Here is a 25,892-nt window from a genome sequence, read left to right as displayed (position 1 = left end):
CCAAAAACTCTCCAGGTCAATTTCACAATTTAAAACCATAATGACAAAATGTTCTTTCTCCACTCAGTTGTCACTGGATCCTCGGCATCTGCAGCAGTCACAGAGCACAGACTGTCTTTAGGGCCGTAATACATAATGAACTTGGACAATGAAGACACAAGACTATTTAAAGCTTGGTAAACTATTGAGTAACCTTAGCATCAATCCTATAAAAGGCTGGAAGTCTACAGGGAAATATCTCTGATATAATTATATTCTGGCTGACCTTAGTGTGAAGTAGAATACAGACGATACCATTTCATGCTGTCTCCAGACCAAGCAGGATATCATTAGCCCAGCAAGTGAAGCATTGCATTAATCATTCTTGTGCTAGAATTATCATTTGATGCAAGACAAGAAATGCCTTGCCTTATGGCTAACCCTTTGTGTGTCTCAAACTACTCTTTTGCTCCCCTAAAACATAATTTTTAAGCCTAAAGACAGTTTATTTCTGAATAGACAGTAGAAATGTCTAGGAAAAACTTAAAGTTGCTATGATAAAACACATTTTTAACCACAAAATCATTAGTAGAGTGTTGCCATTTTCACTAACAGTAAGGGAAAATCAGCCCCATCTTCTCTTAGTTACACTCTGTCCCTCATTACTGTGCTGTCAGAGGAAGTAATTGGGGAGCTCCCTCAATCAGGGCTTTTATTATAATTTATGTTATCATAGAAGTGCCTATCAGCCAGACTGGGACTGTGCTAGGTGCTGCATAGTCCCTCGTCACAAAGTTGCGGTGTAAGTAGATTATCATGCAACTGCACATAGCCTTGAGTATCAATAACACACAAAAGTAGAAACTAACTAAATGGTCCAGAGCCTAAATGCTAAGTAGAAAAAAGTTACTATAAGTACCCTATGAAATGAAAGAAGAATCAACCATTCACAGTCCCACTGTTGTAGAGGAGACTGAACATCCAGCCACTGCAAACCAGTAAAGGGCCACGGGACCAGTGGACTTGCAGTCCTAGGAAGGACACAAGTCCAATTCTAACCTCCCTCTGTTTTGCACCTTGTTGCTTCAGTCTCTTTGCCTTTGTTACTGCTGAAGCTAGGATCAATAAAAAAGACGGATCCTGTTTACAAATGGAAGAAGATAAAGTCTGTAGACTGAGGTACCTGAAAATGTGTGCTAAAAGGACTATTATTCAGCATCTGCCAAAGTAACATTTTTGTCTCGCTGAAATGCTTCTTGCAAGAAGACATTCCATCAATATAAACTCATTTGAATATGATACCCGTTGTTATCAATGATTATTTCATGAGCCATTAATTAAGAGCAGACTTCCACCATGACATATACTTTCTTTACTTGCTGTATTTGTTTTCATTTATGCTTATTTGCATGTTTTGTTTGTGAGCAAATTACAGTATATCTTTATCTTGAGGGTTATTATAGCTAATGATGCTCTTACAGAAAGTGAAATTGTTATCTCAGTCATTAAAACAGCTAACTGCAAGATCAAGACATATGTCTGGAGAGATAAAATATTCTTCAGAGTTCTCGTAGTCTGAGACAGCTATTAAAGGCCTTAACTTTGTTTTAATCGTATCTTTCATAGCCAGATGACCACTGACAATGTTGCACAAATCGGTCATAAAACTTAATAGGAGCATGAGGATTTCAATCAAAAGCAATAAAATATGTACAGAAGTGATGAAAGAGTATGAATTACATTATCAGAGAGCTTCATAGTTACTAAATCTGAAAAGTCCCAAGGACAGGCTCTGGCTTAGCTAAATTGGCTCTCAGGTTGCTGACTTCTGAGGAGTGGACACAGGTGTCCCTCACATGGGTGGAATAATGTGACCCAACGTCTAGGCATCTTCTTAAGGAAAGCAGACCATGCCAACAGAGTGCAGGGTTTAAAAGTCACCATATAGTGATGCTGTGACATCATGCATTTGGTTTTCTGAGGACTGTGTTAAACTGTTCAAAATAGAGATCGTATCTGAGATGTAGTATACGAAGAGTTTTCAGGTAGAGGAGCTGCTTTTCCATGAGGGCTTCATCTAGGCTCCACTAGGATAAATTAATGGAAATTTCCCCAGCACTGGCATTTTTGTACTGTTACTGTAATGGACCAGCTCTGGAAAGTGAAAAAAGTAAAAAGAAAAAATAAGAGGGCATGGCAGGGTGCAGAAAGGGAAAGTGAAGTCCTCTTACTTCTGTAAGAGCATTCCCACAAAAGGCCAGCTGTTGATGCGCCATTGAAATATTGTGTATGATCTTAGGAAGTCTTTCACAGCCATGACCATGCCAGAATTGGCTAAAACTTGCATTCAGAACCATAAGCTGATTTTCAGCGTGAGAACTGATACACAAAATTCGGCATAACTGCGGAAGTGGAAATTGAAGATTTGTGATCAGAATTAAATCTTGGCAACCTCAGCCTAAGTCTAGATCAGCTTTTCCTATTGAAGATGGGAGTCAGCTCTGGTGTAGTGTATGTGACACCAGGACTGGCCTGGGATCTCTGAAAAGTCTTGTTCAGAGGAAAGAAACTATGAGAGAGAAGATAAGGAAAAGATTATTTTCTTCCAGTAAGCACTCTTCATAATTAGTGCCAGCTACAGACAGTAAATCCAACCCTTGATTTATATGTCTTAAAAACACTGAGCAGCTCCCAAAGCAGGCTGTGTCCCTGGAGAGGACTAGATGGGTTAAGATTAAAATTCCTCAGCAATATTCAGCCTTTTTAGGGAAAGAAAAGCACAATAGCAAGACAGAATGAGAGGAGACGTACAGTAGCAGTCAGACTGACTGACTCCTTTGGCTGCTGAATTGGGTGGAAGTGCATTTTCCCTGGTAATTGCTGGATATCTGAGTATTTCATCTAACATGAAGGTAAGACAATTGCTTACTTAATTTGTACTGATGAAGTGAATATGGCAAGTGCAATGAAATATTAATTTATATGGAGAAATACTTAGCTGAGAACGTAATATTGCAAGAAAGAAGAAAACTAAAAAACAACAGCTTGCACAACAAAGCTGAGGGATATCAATGTGGTGCTCTCCTATATTTCTTAAGCTGACCTGTGTAAAGATTGCAGAAAGGTAGAACAGCTGCACAAGCTAGCAGAAAGAGCAGAAAAGCAAAGTAAGTTTGCTTTTGCTCCTCTTTTTTCAGGTGCTGGGGATTTTTCTGTTGCTGGAAGTTTCAGGCTTCTTTCCCATTTTTTCCAGGTGAATATTTCTTTAGTAAATTACATGCTGAAGACCAAGCACATGTCAGTTAACAGACAACTTCTGGTGCATGACACAAGGCAGGGCTTAAAGGGGTCGCCAGATATGTTTCCTGGGAGAGGAGACCCTGTTTGGTGTCAGCGCTGCCACTGCCATCAGTGGTGACAAGAGAGAGGTGTCGTGGTGTCCCTTACCACTGCCCACAGGAGTCAGCCGCCCTTGGGGAAGCAAGCGGTGGTGTGAGCCACAGCAACGCACATCTGCAAGACACAGCGCAGATTGCCCCAACCCAGCCCCGCTCCTGGGGGCAGGTTGCACCCCATGTACAAACTGGCTGTTGGAGAGCCGCCATGGGAAGGTCTGTCTGCTGCACGCTGTGGCACATGCAGCCCCTGGCAGCTCCCGGCCCCTCTTGGGACCTGATCTGACCTCTCTCCGCTTTGCAGTGCGGAGCTGGTCTTTGAAGCTGGCAGACGATTGCACAGTGTCCTTGCCGATATTCAGGCTGGGTGAATGTGCCTAGTTTCTTCTGTTGTTCGGTGGCCAGAAAGCCCAAGCAGGAACTGACATATTCTTGCATATGACAGGCAATTTCCAATGGCTCTAGAGGGAGCCTGATCATGCCCCTGATTTTTATTGAAGGCCTGCTTTGCTGTTTAGGAGAGTTTTGCACTAATGCTTATAGATGGATATCTCTGATGATTTTCTTCTTCTTTTTTTTTTTTTCAATGCCAAAAAATACTACTGTAGGAGCCCTTCTCCTCCAGTTCATTGCCGCTGGAATTCTTTTGGCCCTTGGTCCGAGTGCGATGGCTGTACTCAAAAACAGGTATAGATAGACACATTTTTTCTGTACCATGACTTCACAAACATATGCTTTTTTTCCCCAGAATTAAGCAGTTGCTATACCTTTAAAACCCCAAATCAGCTGTCAGACAAAAGCCCAAGCAGAACCAGAAGGATGGATGACAAAGAACTCGGAATGCAAATCCTCCAGCCTGTCCCTCTGTGTTCCCTTTCAAAACGATAATATTCATATTGTAAAATAATTTGTGCACTTTTTATGTTGGTGATAGTTCCAAAAAGCTCAACTGAACTGTTCAGTGAACTGAGACATTCTTCCCCTGATGCTGGTTTGTACCAATTCTGTTCATTTTTCATTAGTGGAGTCACATCTCAAGGAAAGAAAACCTGGTTGCAAAGTATTATCCTCAATGAAAACACGTTGATGGTTTTTACAGTGCAACTCTATTGATGTGCAAGACACTTGCTTTTGATTTTCCTTCTCATTTACTTTGATGTCGCACCAATTAGGGAGGGATTAGTCAAAATTAAAGATGCGCCATGAGACTACTTAGCCTTTTTAGAAGTAAAAAGTAGCCCACTTGATGTTAGATTTTATCATCTTCCTTAATTACATAGTTTACTTTGAAGAACTTCAGCAAATTTGTATCAGGCGTGATTAGTCCTATGAAAAATGTAAACCAAAACTGAAATGTGTCAGCAGCTTTCTCTTGGTTTCAGTTACGCATTAGATTTTTGAACAAACTAGCCAAGCTTATGCATCAGTCTAAAGACCTTATAGATAAAATAGTTGTCATGCTATTAAATTGAGAGTTCATCACCGTGTTGTGGTAGTACCAAGTGTGGTTGTTTTCAGAAAAACTAGTGAATGTCTCATTTCCTTATAGCACTAGAGTGGTGGCATTGTCTTAACACTAGTAAACTATTCCTGCTTTGCATCTGTATTTTCTAAGATCTCCCTTGATTTGCATTCAGATTCGGAGGCGGACAGTAGCAGTTTACGGCCAGTATGGGGGAAACCCCTGCTCTGGGGATGCCTTTGAAACAAGACCATGCACCCCAACAAGGGGATGCCCAACAGAGGATGGCTGTGGTGACCGGTTCAGGTGTTTCTCAGGTACCATCCCCATCCAAGATCTTTTCCACAGTTTTCTGGTCATAAAGTTAAGAAGATAACCTTGTTATCTTTGAAATTTAGTGAACGGGCAATGGCTTTACAGACCCTCTGACTACAGATAAATTTGATTTAGCAGGATGTTTCCTTTTTTTCCAGCCTACTATGCATTTTTATAATTTCACCTGGAGCGTTGCAAAGCCATGCAGATAATATGCTGTAGCCCTGGTAGCCTCTCTAAGTCATTCTGCTTTACTAATTAGCCCCAGAGCACAGGTTTTTTTTTCATTTTGAGAAGGTAACTAAGGAATGCAACCTTACATGTGATTGTTTAAAGCTGTTCTAGGCCGTGTCCAAACATCTTGGAAGTCACTTGGGCCATGGAAGCTAATGCTCCCTAAAACAGTGCTAGCATCCAAGCAGCTTCCATTACCTTCATAAAAAGAAGCACATTACCTCAGCAGGTAGACGTTTATCACAGAGCAATATGATAAACCTTTGTTTTGGTGCTACCAGTGAGATAATCGCAGTTAATCACAAGTGATAGGGTCAAAGGATGAAAGCTCGGGAAATAAATCTAAAAGTCAACTGTTTTATTAATGTATCATAAACCTCGAATGGCTGTGGTTCCCTCAAGTGTACTACATGCTATGTCTTTATGTCTACATTCACTGTTGTTTCACAACCCCTCCTGGGCACAGACTGTTCATCATGGGAGCGAACAAGCTAATTAATGTAGTAGATAAATGGGGCTTTTGCTTTGAATTTAGGTGATTTATTTTCTAATGAACAAACAATTTGTTCCCTATGCATCTTTGTTCTGATTAGGTCAGTGCATCAGCAGATCTCTTGTGTGCAATGGAGACCAGGATTGTGAGGAAGATGGTGCAGATGAAGATCGATGTGAAGAGAAGACGACTCTATGTGATATTGATAAAACACCTCCGAATTCAGAACTTACAGGAACAGGGTAATATTCTGTGCCAGGCTCAGTAGTACTGGTGCCAAATGCATTTACATTTTGGTTGTGTTTACAAGCTCTGTCTCTGCAGAGAGACTTCCTGGGCCTATGGTAAAACATCCCAGAGGCAAAAGTGTTCAGCACAACTTGCCTTCCATCGGGCCAGTGGCTCAGTGCAGCCAGATTTACAGGCCCTTTGGTCTGAAGCACAGAATAAAGCTCTTTGTCTTTCATTCCTGCTATTTAAAAACATCTTTTAAGATGTGAAAAGAAATGTCAACCAATAACACATAATCACCAAGATAGAAAAAATGAGCCAGCAATGCTCATTCTTTTTGTTCATTGCTGTTGCATTTAGTACTGTGGATCCATATGGATTTCTGTTTATATATCCCATCTGAAACATAGCAAAATCATTATCTTAAGTTTCTTTAGCATAGTTGTATCACTTGATACGTGATATAATTCATATATAATACAAAAGCATTTTGGAATGGAGGCTCTTTTGTTTCTGTGTTGCATTAATTGCTGGAACAATAAAACTTAAATCATCTATGATAGATATGAATGTCTTAATGTTAAGAGATATTGATACATCTTAATTTTTGTTGACAAGTCAAGCAACATTTTGCTTTCCATATTGTAAAATGCTGTGCATATTGCAGTTCTGCAGGTATAGAAGTCTATCAGTCGATATCCCCTTTTCTTGGCTAAATCAGTTCATGATCTGCAGATCATGCAGATACACCGTTCAGTTATAATGGCTCTGTAATTTTCACCTCCTGTAAAATAATTTGCTACCTTTCTGTCTTAATGATCTTAGATGTTTTTCTTCTCATAGCTTTGATGCCATTACTGGTGAGACTAGGGGAAGAGTCATTCATACAAAAAGCTTTGGAGGACAATGCAGAAAGGTCTTTAGCGGCGATGGGAGAGAATACTACAGGCTGAGTGAAAGTGTTCTTGCTTATACTTTCCAGGTATGTTTTCATTAAGCACAGCTTTATATTTAGAGTCATGATTAAAAGCAGGAGAATGATGCAAAGCTTGTAGGGTCTGTCGGCAGGTAGGTTTCCCTAGACACAGCTGAATGTCACCTGTTCCCTCTGCCGTCACTTATCATTTCGAAATACAAGCTGGTGTAATCTTTAGCAATCTTGCTAAAATGGAAGGGGGAAAAATGTGATTCCTTGGATGTGATTTCTAATTGTCTCACAGTTAGACCGAATGTAAAGCCACCTCCTTAGCATAAGTAGTGGCCTGAATCACCCTAAGAAATCTTACATGCACAAGGCTTTGGAGTGGTTTGTGGAGATCTTCCAGAGCTATGCTTTGTTTCAAGTCACTGTCTCAAGAGATTTGGTTTGTCTCACATTTATCAAAAGCATGCCAACCAATCCTTAATGTACTTTATAGTGTAAATAATTCATATACAAATATATTAAAAATTACATACATTTAATGCTTTTCGAATCGTGTTCAGTAGTTTTTATGAAACCTTCGATTCAGCCTGAAAAACACACTGGATTTTTTTTTTTGCATCAGGACACACTTGCTCTACTCTGTAAGTTACAATTTTTAATATCCTTCATGAAGCTCTTTATACAGAATTCTATGTTTATCTTCTAGGTTAAAATTCAGAATGATTTCAGTTATGAATTTTTCAACAGCAGCTGGTCTTATATGAAACACACAGAGAGGTATCAAAAATCAAACAGTGGACACAGTAATTCACAGACTAAAATTCTGAAACACAGTCAAAAGGTATGTATAAGTTGTCACTATGGCTTAGTATTTTGCATAAACATTTTCACCATTTTTTTCATGCTTTTATAGTGAGATGCAAATGTTTATTTTATCCAGATATTTTTAGCACAAAGCATATGACAGAAAAAATCCCATAAAACCTTTACAAAGAGATCACTGGTTTGGTTATCGATTAAGAAGGGTTGGCTGCTGTTTTTACTTTCTCCATTTTACCTCTTTATTAGTAATTTATTTATTTACTAGCCGTTTCCCTCCCTATTTGAGGAAGAAAAACATCTTCTTCTCATAATTAATCTTTTCTAATTTCTTCTAATGATTTACTGCACCTTTTTTTTTTTCTATTACCTCTGCCAGTATCTTGGAGCAAAAAAAATGAAACACTTCTGTGCTTAAAGAGAGTTTATTTTATAATACATATTATACTAGTAGAACTGCTTTAAGAGAGAGATCTGGTGTCTTAAATGGCCAGGAGGTCACAGTGCTTATGCCTTTGTCTTGTTTAAAAAAGAGCGTTAGATAAATAATTTGAGAGTAACTCTCAATTATGAAGTATAGCAAATAAAATCAAGTAACAAATTTATACATTTTGTGGCCCCGAAGCTGACAGAGGACAAGCTCATTTTACTACACTAACAATGACGTATTTTGAGACTTAGCATAACAAAGTTCAAAAGCAACTTTGAGAGGCTGAGGCGACCATTATTGTATAGGCATATAGGATTTCATAATTCATCATCGCCATCAAAATGGCTAGAGCCCCTTACAAAGAAAGGCTCCTCTTGACAAAACATGGTGTGAAAAAGACCTCTCTAGTGCCTGATTTGCTTTCAGACAAGGTTTGTTAACCTGCTACTGCCAGGCTGCTGGTGTTGGAAACCACCATTAGCTTTGAAGAGTGATATTTTCCTCCTAATTTGTCTTTATGCTAGCTTTCAGGTACACAGGAGGAAAAGAAAGATGATACAGCATTTAAAAATGAAGGTCCGAAAGATATTTCCTAACTTCAGGATATTCTTTTTGTATTCACTGAATTGCTTAGAAACATCTAACAGCTCTGTAAACCTGTTGATTAGTAGCTAACAAAATGTGCATGTCATCTGGCTAGGAGGAACCACACTGATAGTGACATGGAGCATGACCGACAGCTTTTCTTTCCCCCAGAGTAAGCAGCTGATGGTTGTTGAGAACAGTGTGGAAGTTGCTCAGTTTATTAACAACCGCCCAGACTTTCTCACTCTTGCGGAGCCCTTCTGGAAGGAACTGGCCAACCTTCCAGTCACCTATGAGTACAACGTCTACCGAAGACTTATTGAACATTTTGGGACTCATTTCTTACACTCTGGATCTCTAGGAGGACATTACAAAGTTATTTTTTATATGGATACTGACAAAATGAAAGCAGAAGGTAGAGTATGAGAGTATTTGCTACAGAAATAAAGTGAATAAGCAAGAATAAAAATTTATTTGCATGTTCTCACAGCTAATATCTAAAATCAAATAAGAGAATTCTACTAGTCACCACATTCTCTTCACAGGGAAAATAAAAAAGATTTTAAAAGTGCTCAAACCACAACATTTAGTTCTGATCCACATCTGTGATCTGCAGTGCTCAGACTACCAAAGATTTGATAGTTGGTTCAGGACCTCATCAGGCTAAACTTGAATTCTGCTGCCAATCTATTTCTTGAATAATGTTAAATCTTAAGTTACTTGGAGGTGAAGGTTAGGTAAAACTATGTGAGGCAGAATAAATTGCAAACACTAGAGTTACAGGTATAACGCTACTCAGTGGGGATCAGTGCTGTAGGATTAGGGATTGATGAGAAAAGAGATGAAAGAAACAATAAACTTCTTCCAGATACACCTCCCATCTCTCAGCCTCCATCCATAGGTTTTAGCAATGCATGGGCTTTTCCACAGGACGTGCTAGTTGGTGGCCTTTTAATTTAGGCATAATGCTTCATGGTTATTTTCTTTCTAAAACACATCTCAAGTCAATGGGAAACTTGGAAATTAATCCAACACACTTTCTGTGTACAGTATCGTTAATGGATCAATTATCTGCAGGTATGAGCATAACAGACATGCACGAATGCACCACATCAGGCTGGAATGCATTCATTGTGAAAAAGAAGAAAGTAGAGTGCTCCAAACTGGATGAACTGCTACAGACTTCTTCAGGTAACTGTTCAACAGTGACTCGTACAGTTGACTTGCCTCCAGCTTTCATCTCTTCCTAAAGAGCTGTCAAAATGAGGAGCAAGTGTTGATAGCTTTGTCGAACTCTTAACACACTGAACCCAGACACCAAGTGCCTGGTTTAAAAGGCTCTCCAACACCCATCTATCATTGCTAAAGCTTTCCCAGTAACTAGTACTTTACTCAACAGTCTAAGTCAGGGCTGCCAAGACACCTGCAAAACCAGGTACTTCTCATACATTATCCATGTAGTAATGAACTCTTGATCCAGGCACAGGTGGTTGATCTGCACTGATGAGTCCTTTCACTCCTTGCTAGTATAGTTTTTGCATGTATTGTTTCCATATCCATTTGTAAATATAGCAATGCTGGTATTTTCTGTGTTTCCCATCCTGAATCTACAGGAAGCAGTGGTAATAAGATTAAAGGAGACCCCTACATTGAAGGAGGAAGCCCAGGTGCGGTTGCTGGACTTAGTTATCTAGAGCTGAATAATCCTGCTGGGAACAGTCAGAGATACTCCTTTTGGGCCAGATCAGTGACGGACTATCCCAGAGTAATTAAACAAAAGGTAAGGCTACTTTCCTTAAGAAGACATGAGCAGATGGGATCACCTCAAGGGGAGAAATGATTAAGCTATAGCTCATGATTAATCAGGGTGTAGTCTGCAATCATTTTGTTTTCAGCTCACTTTAAAAAAAGAAAAGAAAAATTCACAGGAAGAAAATTCCATGAAGATAATGTGATCAGCTGCATCATGAATCTAGGTCCTTTGGCTACAATCTTACAAGCCTTCAGTGACTTTATTGATGTTCTGCTTAAGAAGAGAGGGCCACCCTAGCATTGGAGAAAGCCTGGATTTCAGATAGCCCCTTTCCTGAAATGCATTGACAGGTCTGTGGGGCTTCAACTCAGCTTGCCAACTAATGGGTATCCCTTTTATCCCTTCTCCTTTGCTCTGCATCTGTAAGTTTGGCATAACTGGAGATTCTGAAAGCCAGACACTTCTAAATTGGGCATTTCCATATTCACTGTTACCTTGCCTAAGTCCCTTTTGGGAACTGCCCACATACTGAGGAATGGTGTAAACCCAAAAGATTTCTGTCAGGAAGTTTTCAATTAAATGTAAAAGCACAGAATACATCAAGTAGGCAATAGGAATGCAAAATGTTTTTGCTTATTGTTACCTTCAATCTCTGTTCAATAAAATGCCATAATGGGTTGTTTAAATGTCCAGCTTTTTAGGCTGGGAACAGTTAGGACAGAATTCAGATTACTGTACATTGGTGGTCTGTGTTACACTTTTATCTCAACCATAATCTCATAACTCAAATATATTTAAACATGACTAATCTACTGCTAGCTTTAAGGGATCCTCTTAAGCACAGCTGACTTTTCAGAAAAAGGCTATTTTTAAACACTAACATAAGATTTTTAGCTAGCTAGCTAGCAAATTAGAGCACCTGTCAACTCCCATGTGCTAGAGAATCGCAGGACCATACTTGGGAAATTATTTTACATGACAAAATGTGCTCATAAACTCTTATATTCCAACTATAACTATTTAATACAAACGTTTCTCTACTGTGCGTAGCTAACACCATTATATGAGCTGGTAAAGGAAGTGCCCTGCTCCTTGGTCAAAAAGCATTACCTAAAACAAGCCATTGAAGAATACATGGCTGAAAATGATCCCTGCAAATGTCAGCCTTGCCAGAATGGTGGTGAGGCGGCCGTGGAGGGAACTCAGTGTGTGTGTTACTGCAAGCCTTACACCTTTGGAGCAGCTTGTGAGCTGGGAACTCTCGTGCAAGATCAACCAGGTCAGCGCTCTTTAAACTTATGAGAGTTTAGAAATGGCAAAGTGTGCTTTCCTGCTTCCAGAGTCTGTTTGTCCCACTGCACAACTTCCATGAGCGGCTGATGTGCAGTGGCTGCTTGGCTCAGATATTGCTGCAGACATACAGCATGGGGAGGGTCATGCTGAGCCTGAGTCTTTGCTTAACATGTCCAAACAATACTTAACAAAGAACTGGTTTTAGTATTATTTTGAAATGCAGTGGACAATACTAACCACTCAAAATGTAACCTTCCAAAAATAAGTATATATACTAAATTAATATAAATAAGTTAAAAAACTTTTGCTCTTTAACTTTTAATTATTTATATCAGCTATCAGAGCCTAAGAGAATATAAAAATAGCTAATTTACAGACTCCACGGAATTATGTAAAAGATGAGTTTGAGTAAGATTACATCATTGCAATCTGGAATTCTTTATAAAGTCACAGTTTGGATCATCAATAGATTTGAACAGCACATGCTTTTTTTCTTCTTGAAGACAACAAACCTGAAAAGCGGTTTAATGTGAAATATTCCCAAATGTTACATAGGTGTTGTTGATGGACACTGGAGCTGCTGGTCTTCCTGGAGTCCTTGTTCAGGGGGAAGGAAATCAAGGAGCAGAGCCTGCAACAACCCCTCCCCGCGTGGTGGTGGGAAGGCCTGCATAGGAGAGCAGCGTGAAAGCAGGCCATGTGAAGATGAAGAGCTGCAGCATTTTCAGTAAGCAGAAAAAACCCCAACATTTGGAGCATGACTGCAGGAAGATTTAGAAATTCATTTCAGAAGGATGCATAAACTATTGAATTCAGTTGAATTCAGGGAGAAGATCACTTACTGAGCTTTCATATTTAAGGTGAAACAAAATTAAATTCAGAAGCTGTGAATCTGATACAAGGCAAGACCAGAAAATGTGCTAAAAGTCAGTAAACTTAACACCATTCTATTTAGCATTCTCTCAGATAGCCTGGCAGTGCCTGACTTAAGTATAATTGTGATGTAAATGGGATGCATAATAGTCTTGAAAATGGGCTTCACTGAGAAGTATAGAATTTTGAAAGGAACAGGGACTAAATTCAAACTAAATCGTACTTTCGTTTGCTTCACAGCTTGATTGAGCCACACTGTTTTGATTTATCCATAACTCCTACAGAATTCTGTTCACCTCCTCCTCTCTTGGAAAATGGATTTGTTCAAGTAAGTTATTTCTGTTATTCTGTTATCTGTCCTATCCCTACCTGCAGTGTCTCTATTACAGTTAATACAAATATTCACTTGCAAATTTGTATTTATCTTGGTAAGATTAGTATCGGAGTTACTGTATAGCGGCTCTCTCAGCATTTCTTCCTGGCTGAAGTTTACATGACATTACATGACAAGAATTCTTACTAAAATAATAGAAAACCAAAAAAACCCTACCCACAAAACCAGAACAAAATCTTTACTTTTCTGGACCATGGTACCTACAGAGAAAAGTAATCTACTTGTCCTTTACCCTATAAACATATTAAAAATTTTCTGTCCCACATGAGTTATATATCAAAGCATAGGAAACTAGAGAAAAAACAGCACAGAAAGTAAACTGTCCAAGGTCATCCAGCAAGTCCATAGCAAAATTATAAACAGATTTTAGGAATCTTCACTCTATACCCTGTAACTCACCACTGTACTTTTTTTTCCCCTAGTGAAACTATGATCTGTCAAGGTATTTGTCTGACTGTAACTTGGGCCCATTTAACAAGGGAGACTAAATTCCTCCCTTGGAAGAATGAATTATGCCGTCTCCATGTTATGAGGCTGTCTAGAGTCTTTTTGCTCAATAAACAGATAAAAGGATTAGTTCAAAATCCATTAGTTGTCTCTGCACAACGGTAACCTGAGGCAAGAACCAAAATTTTTTGCTCCCTCTTTTACCAGTGATCTTTTTTTTGGTAATCAATAGTTGTCTCCCGTATTGATTTTTTGGTTCACAAACTAAAGCTAAAACCCTGCAATTTGTGGAGTAGTCTCAATTTTTTAAAGAAACTCTCCTTAGAACAGAGCGGAATAGAAGATGAGAAAAGACCTGTGTCGTCAAGTCCAGCTCTTCTGAGTGACCATATCACATTAACCTTTAGCTAGCCGATAACATGCCATCCTAAGAATTAGCATATAATAAATTAGCATATTATCCATATACTCTCCACTGGAAGGCTGCTCAAGAGCTTATGTTCCCCCTCTAATGCTTGGTAACAGCCACATTTGCAGTCAGTTAATACACTGTCAGGAGAGCACTGTTCCTTCACTGACATACCACTGCCAAGCCCTATCACAGGGTAACTTCAACTCTAACACTCCCTTTGCTAAATGAATATAGCCTGAATATTCTGTATTCTACCAGCTTATTTGCAGCATCGACTCCATTTTGATCACATTTACTGACTATTGATAACCAGAATTGTCCCTGATATTCCAGACACTTTCATTAGTGCATTGTAGAATGACATTAATACTTCCCACTGTCCTCAGCTACTGCATCCCAGAATTAAAAGGGAGTTCAACCCTGCTGGTGGTTCTTAGATTGCATATCCAAACATATTTCACCTGTTCCTTTTCTTTCAGAATGCTGAAAACGCATATCCTGTTGGGAGAAGCATTGTTTATGCTTGCAGACATGGATATTCTCTTGTTGGTGATCCTGTTGCTAAGTGTGGCAGTAATTTACAGTGGCAAGTTGGAGACAGATATTGCCAGGGTATGTCTAATTGATTCTTGTTTAGAAATAATTCCAGTAAAACACCTCTCAATGTCTGCTTTCTAACATCAACAGCAGAAAAATAAACACCTGAATTTCCCAGATCCCTAGATATTATCAGGTCTAAACTGACTTTTATTTTGAATCCAGGTATTGCAATACTGAAATAGAAACATACCCATAAATTCTGGTTTTAAGGAAGGCTGGAAGTGAGGGAGACTAAATTCCAATCCAGGAATTGCTTCCTGTGCAAGCAAACTTTGTTGCTTAATTCAGTCCTGTGGCTATATCCAAGAACCACGGGGATGAGTCTGTGTCTAAGGCAAACTGAGGAAAAGGTCCAGTGGGCAGCACTGGCAACCACAAAGTTCTCAAATAACCGCCTTGTCATAAGAACATAACTCCAAGGATCTCTTTACATCTTGGATGATCTCCCCACACCACTGTTTTCCTCTAACCCAGTCTGTAACCATTACGGTTTCTTTTTTTCCCCTGCACATTTTATTTGTGAGTCAACTTTGAGTGTGATCAGACAGACTTGAGAATTTTCAGACCTGTAACTTAAAAGCATCCTCTCCTCATTCCAACCTGGACTGACTGCCCACCAATGCTAGTCCACGCTGTTTAAATGCCGTCTCTTTGTGTACCAGTACATGGTCTCCCAGGGATGTGGGACCTCTTTCTACTACGATGTTACTCTTTAGTATGAACTCTCAACAGAAGCATGGGTCCTAACAACAGAAAAGCCCTCTTCAAGCTAGGACTGGATCTGCAGGCAGTAGAAGATATTATCACTCTGTCCTTGGCACCATACGTTTGAGTGGTGTGATGAGTCAATATCCTGTGCTACCATAATTGATATGTTTCTACAGGAAAATCAGCTAATCGTACCATTCAATTTTTTAAGGAATTTTAGAGACAATAAAATATGTGACTGCTTTTTGCAATCCACTGGTTCACTGTGGCTATCTCAAATGCTTCAATCCTTAGAAACAGCTTGTCTCCTGCCCGTCCTGGAGGGGGGTTTGCAAGGAGAGCCATGGAAGCCTGTGTATGAGATTGGTGAGAGAATAAATCTGTCTTGCCCACATGGCATGCACTTAGAAGGGGCACGCTCCATTTTGTGTGAGCCGAGTCTCAAGTGGTCTCCTGACATGAAGACTATCCAGTGCAAGAGACCAGGTAAGCCACTGCAGTCCTCCAGGTGCAATGCAGGGGTTTCTTTCCTGGACAGACTATGGCTGATGTAGATAAGATATAGACAGACCTATAGCTGATATAGTGATAGAGAAGCCATACTTACATCACCAGCAGAAAGTACAGAAAATGTGAGTATGTGTTTTCTGTGGGCTGTTCAAACAAGATGTTTTCAGACATTTCTTGTGAGGTTTCCTTACAGCTTTTTGCTTCCCACTCCCCTATTGCTATCAAGTATTGTCACTGACAATATTTTAAGATATTTCCTGGGATGTATGCTGCCTGTTCTGCTACCCAACCATACTTCACTTTCCACCTGTGTTGTGCAACACCGCCACAATGTGAGCTGCACTTTAGAGATATGGCTTTTCTATCTGGAAGCTGTTCAGTGCGCCACAGCCTCTGATAGGAGAGAAGAACACAGCTGGATGACTCCTTTTCCTCATCTGACGATATGTATGCACAGACACAGTGGGACACATACGTTTGGATGCGAGTATTTAGTCAGCAATAGTGTCAGTAACCAACAGCCCCAAGGATGGAGACAATGCACTGATTTTTGGTGGAAATTTCCCCTCTACAGGAAGACAGGGTTATGACTGCTGTCTGTATTGTAATGCACTGCAACTCTTTTTTTTTCTTCCCTGGCAATTTGTGCCAGTCTATTTTGCTTGCCAAGTCTTAATCCATAAGGGAGATTTTTTTTTTAAAGGACACAATGTTCAAGGGTACTAAATTTTCATGTTAAAGTAGAAAACTACAGACACCTAATCTAAAACACAAATCTTTCTCAGAAAGCGTGTCCCTTTAGATTTAGCAAAGTTTTGCCATTACTTGCTGCAGAAATCTCCAGAGGAAAGTTTAGCAAAGGCCTATTTCATTTTCAAGCTTGGAATACAACTCAGCACTCAAAGAACAGCACTTGTGCAATCATGAAAATTCCCCAAGAATCACTATTGCTTTTGTTTTTAGAGTTAGTGCAGATTGAGGACTAAGGGTGGAATTTATAGTTTTGATTACCATCAATGCATAAAGATATTCAGGTTCACGTTTCTACATAGGACTTTGGAGCCTTAGCTTTTCTAGTGACAATAGTGAAGCCAGTAACTCTGAAACCTAATGATAAAACTGTTGCCAGCTATGATTCAGCACTGCTAAGTTTATCAGAAACAAACAGCTGCTGCAGAAATGAGATGAATGTTTAAGCTTGAACATAGTACTTGTCTCCTTCCATCTGACTCATGACCCATGGATAAATTACTGAACTGTAACTGTGCAAAGTGTATCATATCTTTTTAACACTGTTGATTCCTTCCTGCTGTAGATATTTTTAATGAACATGCAGGATGTGACTTTATGTCACAGTTGTATAATTCAGTGCCTTTTAAGCTCAATTGATAGGATAATTTCAGAGTAGACCTTTAACAGCCCTTGTTTTTCTGACCCTTAATAACACTGTCTGTGTTCTTCTACTTCAGTGCCCAGTGTAAAACCAGAAGTGACAGAGCCAAAATGTCAGCCATGGGAGAAAGTGCATCAGTCACAATGTGTGTGCAAAATGCCCTATGAGTGTGGGTAAGTTCAGGCTGAATTTGGCAATGACTTTCTCACTTTATTCAAGACCAATTAAATTTCTTAAGTCTTCATTCCATGACAGATGAGAAAGCTTTACTCATATGAGAAGGAGGCATTGTACTTTGTTTGCTTTACAGCTCAATCAATGTCCTGTTCATTACTTACCTGCCTTGTCAGAGCTGTCAGTGGGTTTTAGCAGTGATGGAATTTGGTTGGATGACAGAAGGTGAAGGGATAATTTCAGCTCCACTTGATCTGTGAAATAGATGGAAAAAGATAAAATGATATTTTGAAGATTTATAAGATTGAGGAAAAGTTAGAACAGAGGCCCTTGGGACATAAACCATCAAAGCAGTAAGCTAGTGAAATAAAGCAGATTTCTTTTCCCTGCTGAGAGACTGGAGAGTTATGAAAGGCACAATAATCTAATCTCCCATTTACACAGTAGTTTGCACAGACCGGTTACATCACCTTCCCTGACCTCATAACTTGCAGACCAGAGTTTACTGATTCCTGTTTGACCTAAGCCTATATTCTGCAATAAGCAATGCAGGAGAAATGTAGGGAGATGAGTAAATCTCAGTTCTTTGCTAAACATGGAGGTAACAGAACCAAAACAGAGGAGTAACAAGAAGATACCTGGAGACCACCTGGTGCTGACGGCCAGATGTGTCAAAGAGCTCAGCACTCCAACATCTGGCTGGTTTTCATAGGCTGGATGAAGTTTCCTATAAAGTCATCAAGTTGATGTGAGCTCTGGATATGAAATCTGGCCAGGTTTATGTCACAACAGGAGCTAAGCAGTTTGGAAGCTCTGTGATCACGTATCAAATTTGTCTTATCCTGGTGTAGTAGGAGGAAGGAATTTTGAAGTTGTCTTAACCAATTCCAAGGTAGCAGAACTTCTCAGTGTACTTTCAATCAGCCACATAGTTCAAGAGTGCCCTGCATGGTGACTCTGGTTCTAAGCCAAAATTAGCACACTTTGAACATCTCAAAATTAAAATTGGTGAGCTTAGTTCAGGTTTTGTAGATCCAGTGGGCACTTCCCTAGGATCTGAGGCCATTGTCTTACATGCAGAGATAAGTGTCGGGTTTGTAATAACTCTGCTGAGACTCTATTCGTATCCTTAATCACCTAAATATTTTAACTAATTTGTTCCTACTCTTTTTGCCTCAATACTCATTAAAGTGAGGCAACAACTCCTCCTCTGGTTCATGGGTGTGTTGAGGCTTAGTTACATAGAAGATGAGGGGAGTCTACAAAGCAAGGGAAGGCCTTGGGCAGAGTCAAAATAACCTTGGAAGTTAAATGAATTACATTCAGTTATGCATTCAGACTCCGGTTATAATTAATGTACTACTTGCCTGTTTCTATTTTTTACAATTATGTTCAAAATGGCAGGAAGACAGATAGCAGTCATTTCTGTTACCTGATGCCATCTTTTCACTCTGTCTTGAAATAACACATCCAGTAATAGAAGGATAAATCATCAGCTGTCAAAGCAGACTAATCTGCCAGTCTGTTAAGGCTGTAGGACTAAGGCATGTAAGCAGATCTTGGTCCTCCCTCAGAGATCAGAAGTGTCTTGGTTTGTTTTGCTGTGGCAGTGACTTTCAGCAGCAGACTCTGCTCAGAACAGAGATGGGAATAAGAGTTCACGTGGGAATTCAGGAACCCCATGGTTTCATACCCATCCTATATCCTTTCAGTTTCCAAGAAACTAGCAACAGAGACTTCCAGGGAGAGCACGAGAACCCCACAACTGGCTGGTGCGGGGTAATGTTTCCTTCTTGACACGGTGTCTTATCTTCATCAATTACAGCTGGGGAATGATCCTGGGCACCAGACATGCTAAATTCCTGGTAGAACTTTGGCAAGGGCCAGCTCCTAGATAATTTCCAGGCACAGCGCAGGAGTTACTAGGGTCAGGGATCATTCCTAACAGCCAGTCTGATGCAGTCCCCACCTTTTGGGGTCAAAGAGAGTTTAACAGTATGGACACTAGCTATTCCGTGTGAATTGGCCCTAGTGCAAGGAAGAGGTCAGAGCACAGTTAGTGTATTATATACAGATGAAATCTCAGTCTCCGGTAGCTAAAGACTATCTCCACAGTGAAACATGAGATTTGATAATTTTTAAGTACTGTCCCTTCTTTTTTCCCCTACATTTTTTGCATAGCATCTATGTCTCTCCTAAGAGTTCTTGGCCTGTGTTATATTAAAACTTATGGTCTTGAATATAATTTTAAGACGTTAAAATCATTTCCAGCATGCTGAATTTTTCACTTTTTAGTTTCACTAAAAGTTGCCTGCCTGTCATTGTAGGTGAAAGGGAGTGAAGGCATTTGCTGATTTACATCTGCTATTTCATTTCGCATAATGAAGTATTTCTCATAATCTCATGGTGTCTCTGCCCAGGGCAGGGGGGTTGGAACTAGATGATCTTTAAGGTCCCTTCCAACCTAAACCATTCTATGATTCTATAATGTGTTTTTTAGTAAACTCTTGTTCTTACACAAGTCTTCTTTTTCAGGTAGAAGGTATCTAATTTTTCACATTCATTTTACAGAAGGATTCTTCCTTGCCTCTAATAACTTTTATTGCACTGCTGTGATGCTCCCAGCCTTGTAATATCCCTTCTCAGCAATGAGTGCAAATCATTAATTTCTCTTATGAGTACAGATTCTCCATCCTTTTTCTTATGCATCTGAACATGTTGATTTCCACTGGCTTTCTCCCAGCTGACCCAGCCATAGCAAATACATGAAGCACCCTCAAGACAGTTTGAGGGATTATACTGTAGCGAGAGATTGTCAACATGGACCATGAACTGCCTGGGTTCAACCTTCAGCAGCTGGTTAAATCAGCCTCCCTCCCCTCTTTTGGGTGATACTGAAGTGGTGCAAAGCAGACAGATTAGTACACTTGTGTCTGGCCTTAATCTTTTCAGATAAATTAAGCTGCCTTGTATACAAGTTTTTAACCTTAAGACTCAGATATTAAGATTTATCACTCAGGCAAATAAAGAAGGCCTCTGAACAATTTTAAACAAAATAAATGACTTAATTATATATTAGATGCCTTCCCTGGATCACACTTTGTTCTTCCAAATTTAAGATGATATTTAAAGATAAAGTTTCTCTTATACCTGTGTCTGTAAAGATAACTTTCACATTTTAAATCAGTGCACCACTAACTCATAGCTTGTGCAGCCAGACAAGCAAACAATGTAATGCAGACAAATGCATGGGCCTCCTTTATCAGCTGCTTGGGGCTGCGTATCCTTTGCACCATCTTCTTGTTGTGCCTCAGAATAAGAGCGTTAACCCCATCCTTTATGTTAACAAAAGAGCATTAAGAAAAATTCAGGCAACAAACTTTACTAGGGATTTAGTGGCCGGTATTTTGACGAAGCACATCAGGGACACACTGAAGTTGAGGATGCTAACTTAAGTAGGAGATGCAATACAGTAAGCAATCTTTGAAGACTTATTTGGTTGCAGGTAGATGCGGCAAAGTTTTCAGGCTCAGCTGATTAACTCTTTGCCAAATTTTAAATATCTTAAAAGTGCACTGTGTTACAGGTATTTTAAACTTTCTGTAAAGCCAGCTCTTTTAAGAGGCTTCAAAACTATCTCTTAAAGAACTATTCCAAAGCTTGGAGCAGGCACTTACCCTCAGTGTCTTATTTATAGATCTACCAAGAACTACTTCCTAATTCCCAGGGGAAAAAAAGGAAGATTACCTTAACACTAAGCCAGCAAGTGAGCAAGGTCTGAGTCAGGACTTTGTTACCACACCTTCCCTCTTCCAGATTCCTCTTCTCTACTCTGACAAGCCCCTTTCACAGGGACTGTTACCGTCCCCTTCAGGCAGCCTCATGAAGCTCATTAGGGCCATTTCATCATACCTTATCAGTCTCTCCTCCCCATCAAACACCTGTTTAGCTGGGTTGACCCTCGGAACTGACCCATGAGACACTAAAGGCTCTGTGGGAGAGTTTCTGAGCCTAAAAGGAGGAGCTGTGCTGAAAATAAGCCTCTAGAGCTGTATTTCAAAGCTGTTCATCCCCTGGGACCACGTCTCTGCTCTTGTACCCTGGGCAGCACCTTACCTGTGGCTGTAAAGCTCAGCCAGGACAGCACAGGCATGCCCTGCTCCAGAGAGACACTTTTTCGGTTCACTCCACACGGATCTCACAGGTTGCACTGAGAACAAGTGGAGAAGTTTGAGGGTTGAGATTAAAATCCAGAAATACTGGAAAGGCTTTTTCCTCCCCTCCTACACTTACAGCAAGAAATACAAATGGCAGCAACTTCCTGGAATTGTCCCTAAACCAAAGGTTGTCCAAGAATTGTTATTACCACTTTTATGAGCTAATTTTTGTGGGTGTTAGCACAATATCCTAATTTCAAGAAATAAACAAGTAAATTCCCTGGATAAATAGGGCAGGTTTTTCATAGCATTTCTGTGGAGATATGTGCCTATTTCAGAAATATCTTTGGTTTCTGCTGTTGGATCATAATATTTTATTTGGTAAAAGCTGAGGCTTCTAAGGACAGCGGAGAAAAGGCCTTTAAGTATATCTTCATCTCTTATAAATAAGAAATACTTGTAAAATATTTGAATGTATGTGTATATGAAATGTTTTCTGTGTACATAGTTTTGTGCATGCGTTATATATTACAGGATAACTGAGGTCTGAACTCTTTTTAACTAAAGTTTCACTCTCACTGCTACTGAGGTCAATGGCAAATACCCAGTAATATCCCTGTCCTTCAGAGGGAACAGATTCTGGCTCTGCTGAGGTGCAGCATCCTGTGGAAAAGGAAGGAGTCTGAATTATTGACATGTCTACGTCTTGAGTTCCCTTGCAACACTCATGGGGTGCACCTTAATGAATGGAGAAAATGGAAACCAACCCTGAGTGTTTTCCATTCCCTCAGCTCTTTTTAAGAGGTACCAAGATAAAGCACATTTAAATACCAAGATCCCTCCTTTTGTTTTTCAGTCCTTCCCTGGACACCTGTGCTACAGATCAAAGAACCAAGAGAAACACAGCTTTAACTGTTTGCAAGATGCATGCCTTGGAGTGCATGGGCAGAAAATATTCTCTTACTAATGCAGAAAACTGCAAAATTCTTCAGGCAGCTGAAATATCATGTGGATCATGCCGTTCGTGGGAAAAATGTGATGGTAAAAGATTCTTTGCAATTTAAGTAAAATTGTTTATATGACGAAATGAAATCTTTATCCCCAGTTACGCATTAGCTGGAAGTCTGTTCTGGTATGGTATTTCCAGTCCATCCCAGAAGCACCCGGCACTGCTAAGCTGGTTCGAACCATGAACCCAGTGTTTGGTGTCCAAACATGGCAGAAAGCTCCAATCATGGAAAAGAACCCCCAGGATATTGTAACAAAATGCACTATTTGCAGGAAAAGCTCATTTCTAGACCCTGTTAAGGGGTTTACCATGTTGGTCCTCTGGAAGTTTTGGGTCACACCCTTGCCCTACACTTTTTTCACTGTTTCTACGTGTTTTAAATTTCTTAACACGGTAATTGTGGTAGTCCTTACTGCCCACAGGAATAGCTAACCCTTTCCTGAAATTTGCTGAGCAGTCTCCCCAGCAGTATCTTATTGCAAGGAATTTAATGTCTTATTCTATACTATCTAGGAAAGCCACTTACTTTTGTTTGTACTTCGCTGCCTATCCCCAGTTTCTCATATTATGATTAAAGATGAGTGTCTTTTCCCTCAGAGGAAATAGTCCCAGTCTTTTGCAATCTGTCTGCAGTGGAAGTTTTCAAATTCCCTGATCTAATTTCCCTGAGTGTCCTACACTACATTGCATTTAATGGAAGGTTGCCAGAAATGGGAAGATAAAGGACTAAATTAGGTTTTTAGAAGTGCCACAGATAGAGGCACAGTTATTGTCATATTTTGAAAATAAAAAAGATTACTTGATAGGAGTTCATCTGTTTTGTCTAACAGGATTGAACAGACAAAAATAATAAGAAAAAAAAAGATAATCAAAACTGACTGGATCTTCAGCAGAGACAAACACAGGCAAAAAACCCCAAAACGGACAACACCAAAACAAAGACAGTTAAGAAAAATATATCTCAGATGGGATCATCTTAGTATCTGGTTATTTAACTGTTGTCACAGGTACAACTATGTATATTTATTCATAGGAGTAGATCCTTTGATTTTAGTGAAACTGCTTGTATGCAAAGGTACCAGCTGTAAGTGTCTGCCTGATCAGTTTCTTACTGTCCAAGGGCAGATCTCTCATCTGTTTTCTGGACTGTGGAGCAATAGATACATGAACAGGTCCAAGCAGTAACATCAGAGAAGTCTTTCAAAACAGTATCTCAGGCACCTTGACCAAGCTGTTTCCCACAACCACAACCAGCCTCTCCAAGCAGAGGAAGCACCAGCAGTTCCACTGGTTTCCAGTTTCCACTTCTAGTTTTTCCACTGAACCTGAACATCAGCTAATGTTACTTCTGGTGAGGAAAAGACCCAGTCATAGAATCATAGAATCATAGAACAGTTTGAGTTGGAAGGGACCATTAAAGGTCATCTAGTCCAACCCTCGTTGCAATGAGCAGGGACATCTACAACCAGATCAGGTTGCTTAGAGGCCCATCCGTGTCTCCAGGGATGGGCCACCTGCCACCTCTCTGGTGAACCTGCCCCAGTGTTTCACCACCCTTATCATAAAAAATGTCTTCCTTATATCTAGTCTAGTCTACCTTCTTTCAGTTTAAATCCGTTACCCCTTGTCCTATTGCAACAGCTCCTGCTAAAAAGTCTGTCCCCATCTTTCTTGTAAGCCCCCTTCAGGTGCTGGAAGGCTGCAGTAAGGTGTCCCTGGCGCCTTCTGTTCTCCAGGCTGAACAACCCCAACTCTCTCAGCCTGTCTTCATAGCAGAGGTGTTCCCTCCCTGATCATTTTTCTGTCCCTCCTCTGGACTGACTCCAACATGTCCGTGTCTTTCCTGTGCTGAGCACCCTCCAGAAAATTGCTGTCAATCCTACGGTTTTGCTAGAAACATTTTTGTCTGGTTTTCACTGAGTTAGATGCCATCCTGAGTGTTTTTCCTCTGTGGTTTTGCCTAGCGCAATCCAACAGCTGTGTTTGTGACGAAGACAGCCCATGCGAGGAGGGAGGGGTCCAGATCTGCGCTGAAGTGAGCGGCTCTGCTGCCCGTCGGACCATGACCGAGTGCGAGGCCGGGCGTCTCAAATGCCAGGGGGAGACTGTCACCCTTGTCAACATAAGGCCCTGTGACATATAAAGCAAATAAGATACGTTACGGTTCATTTTGCTTATTGCCATGGGATATGTCAAAATGTGTCAACTCTTGGGCAGGACGTACTTTAAACCTTGCTCTCCTAAAAGTAAGCTCTGCTGTGAAGTCCACCGCAGATGATGAGACTGTGTGCGTCGGCTCTGAATCAGGACCCGAGGCTCTTCATTAGGCAGAGCTGCACTTACTGCTACTGCTCATGACAGGGCTCTTGCTTAGGCCCTGGACTTAGCACTGGCAAGTTTACTTCACATTTTCATCAGAATTAAAAAAATATTGCTGAAATGCAATTGCCAAAGTAGTGGATTACAATGTCTGACATTGTAATTATTTTTCTTAAAGCCACACAAACATATGCATGCACTGAGTAGATTTTGATTTTAAAAGATTACGCTTTACAGAGTAAGAGGTACGATTCTTCTCTTTTAATAAAGTAACTTCTTCCTACTCTGCCTTATTCAGTTGAGCAAACAGTATACACAGCATTGAACCTGTCTTGGAGTCTGAAGCTCTTAAAGGTCAAAACAATAGAACAATGTGCATTAATAGTAAAGCCAGCTTAAGGTAATGAGAAGACTTTTATGCTTGCAGCTTCTCGTACACAGAACCGCTTCATGAAAAATAGCCATTTTACATTGTCGTAACTATCATCATGAGCTACGTTTGTAGGCGCAGGTAACTCAGTTGCGTTTGTCACATGCATTTATATTTGTGCCAAGACCAGTTTGCTTACAGACCATTGCACATAGAGGTCTTCCACCACAGCAAAACTCTCTCAAAGGCAGCTATAGAGATAGCGTATCTTCACAGAAATGGAGACACTCCACATGCAGTCCCCCTGGGGATACCTTTGGACAACCTCCTAAGACTGTTCCTGAATAAAAGTCTCTTACACTCTTACTTTACACAGCTAAGCACGCTGTCTAGCATAGTCAGACAGTGACATCTTTGCTTAGATGTACCTTGTAAGTCTGTTCAGGTACCCATCCTGGCAATCTGATCCCTTCTACCATTCTCAGATGGGACAAAGGGCTGGGTAGCAAGTTGGCAATCAAGCAAGTGCAGTACTATCAGCAGGAAGCCTGTATGCTTTTTAAGCAACATATTTTATCTCTTACTATCAATAAATACCTACCAGATAAAACA

The 25,892-nt window shown here is 40.2% G+C and overlaps 1 protein-coding gene across 1 annotated transcript; it reads left to right on the top strand.

Moving 5' to 3' along the window:
- Nucleotides 1–2,668: 2,668 nt before the first annotated feature.
- On the top strand, nt 2,669–25,892 carry C7 (complement C7). Its single transcript, XM_054186670.1, has 18 exons — nt 2,669–2,891; nt 3,177–3,232; nt 3,983–4,061; nt 5,012–5,153; nt 5,979–6,120; nt 6,953–7,091; nt 7,741–7,875; nt 9,040–9,283; nt 9,946–10,059; nt 10,482–10,648; nt 11,672–11,900; nt 12,470–12,641; nt 13,028–13,115; nt 14,520–14,652; nt 15,643–15,834; nt 17,328–17,424; nt 22,439–22,623; nt 24,556–25,892. Exons 1-18 carry the CDS (start codon nt 2,886–2,888, stop codon nt 24,732–24,734), a joined length of 2,499 nt encoding a protein of 832 aa, XP_054042645.1. The 5' UTR covers nt 2,669–2,885; the 3' UTR covers nt 24,735–25,892.

The sequence above is a fragment of the Rissa tridactyla genome, chromosome Z, assembly GCF_028500815.1.
Source record: "Rissa tridactyla isolate bRisTri1 chromosome Z, bRisTri1.patW.cur.20221130, whole genome shotgun sequence".
Taxonomy (NCBI): domain Eukaryota; kingdom Metazoa; phylum Chordata; class Aves; order Charadriiformes; family Laridae; genus Rissa; species Rissa tridactyla.
Note: the sequence above shows the minus strand (reverse complement) of the source record. Positions and strands in the feature narration are given on the sequence as shown.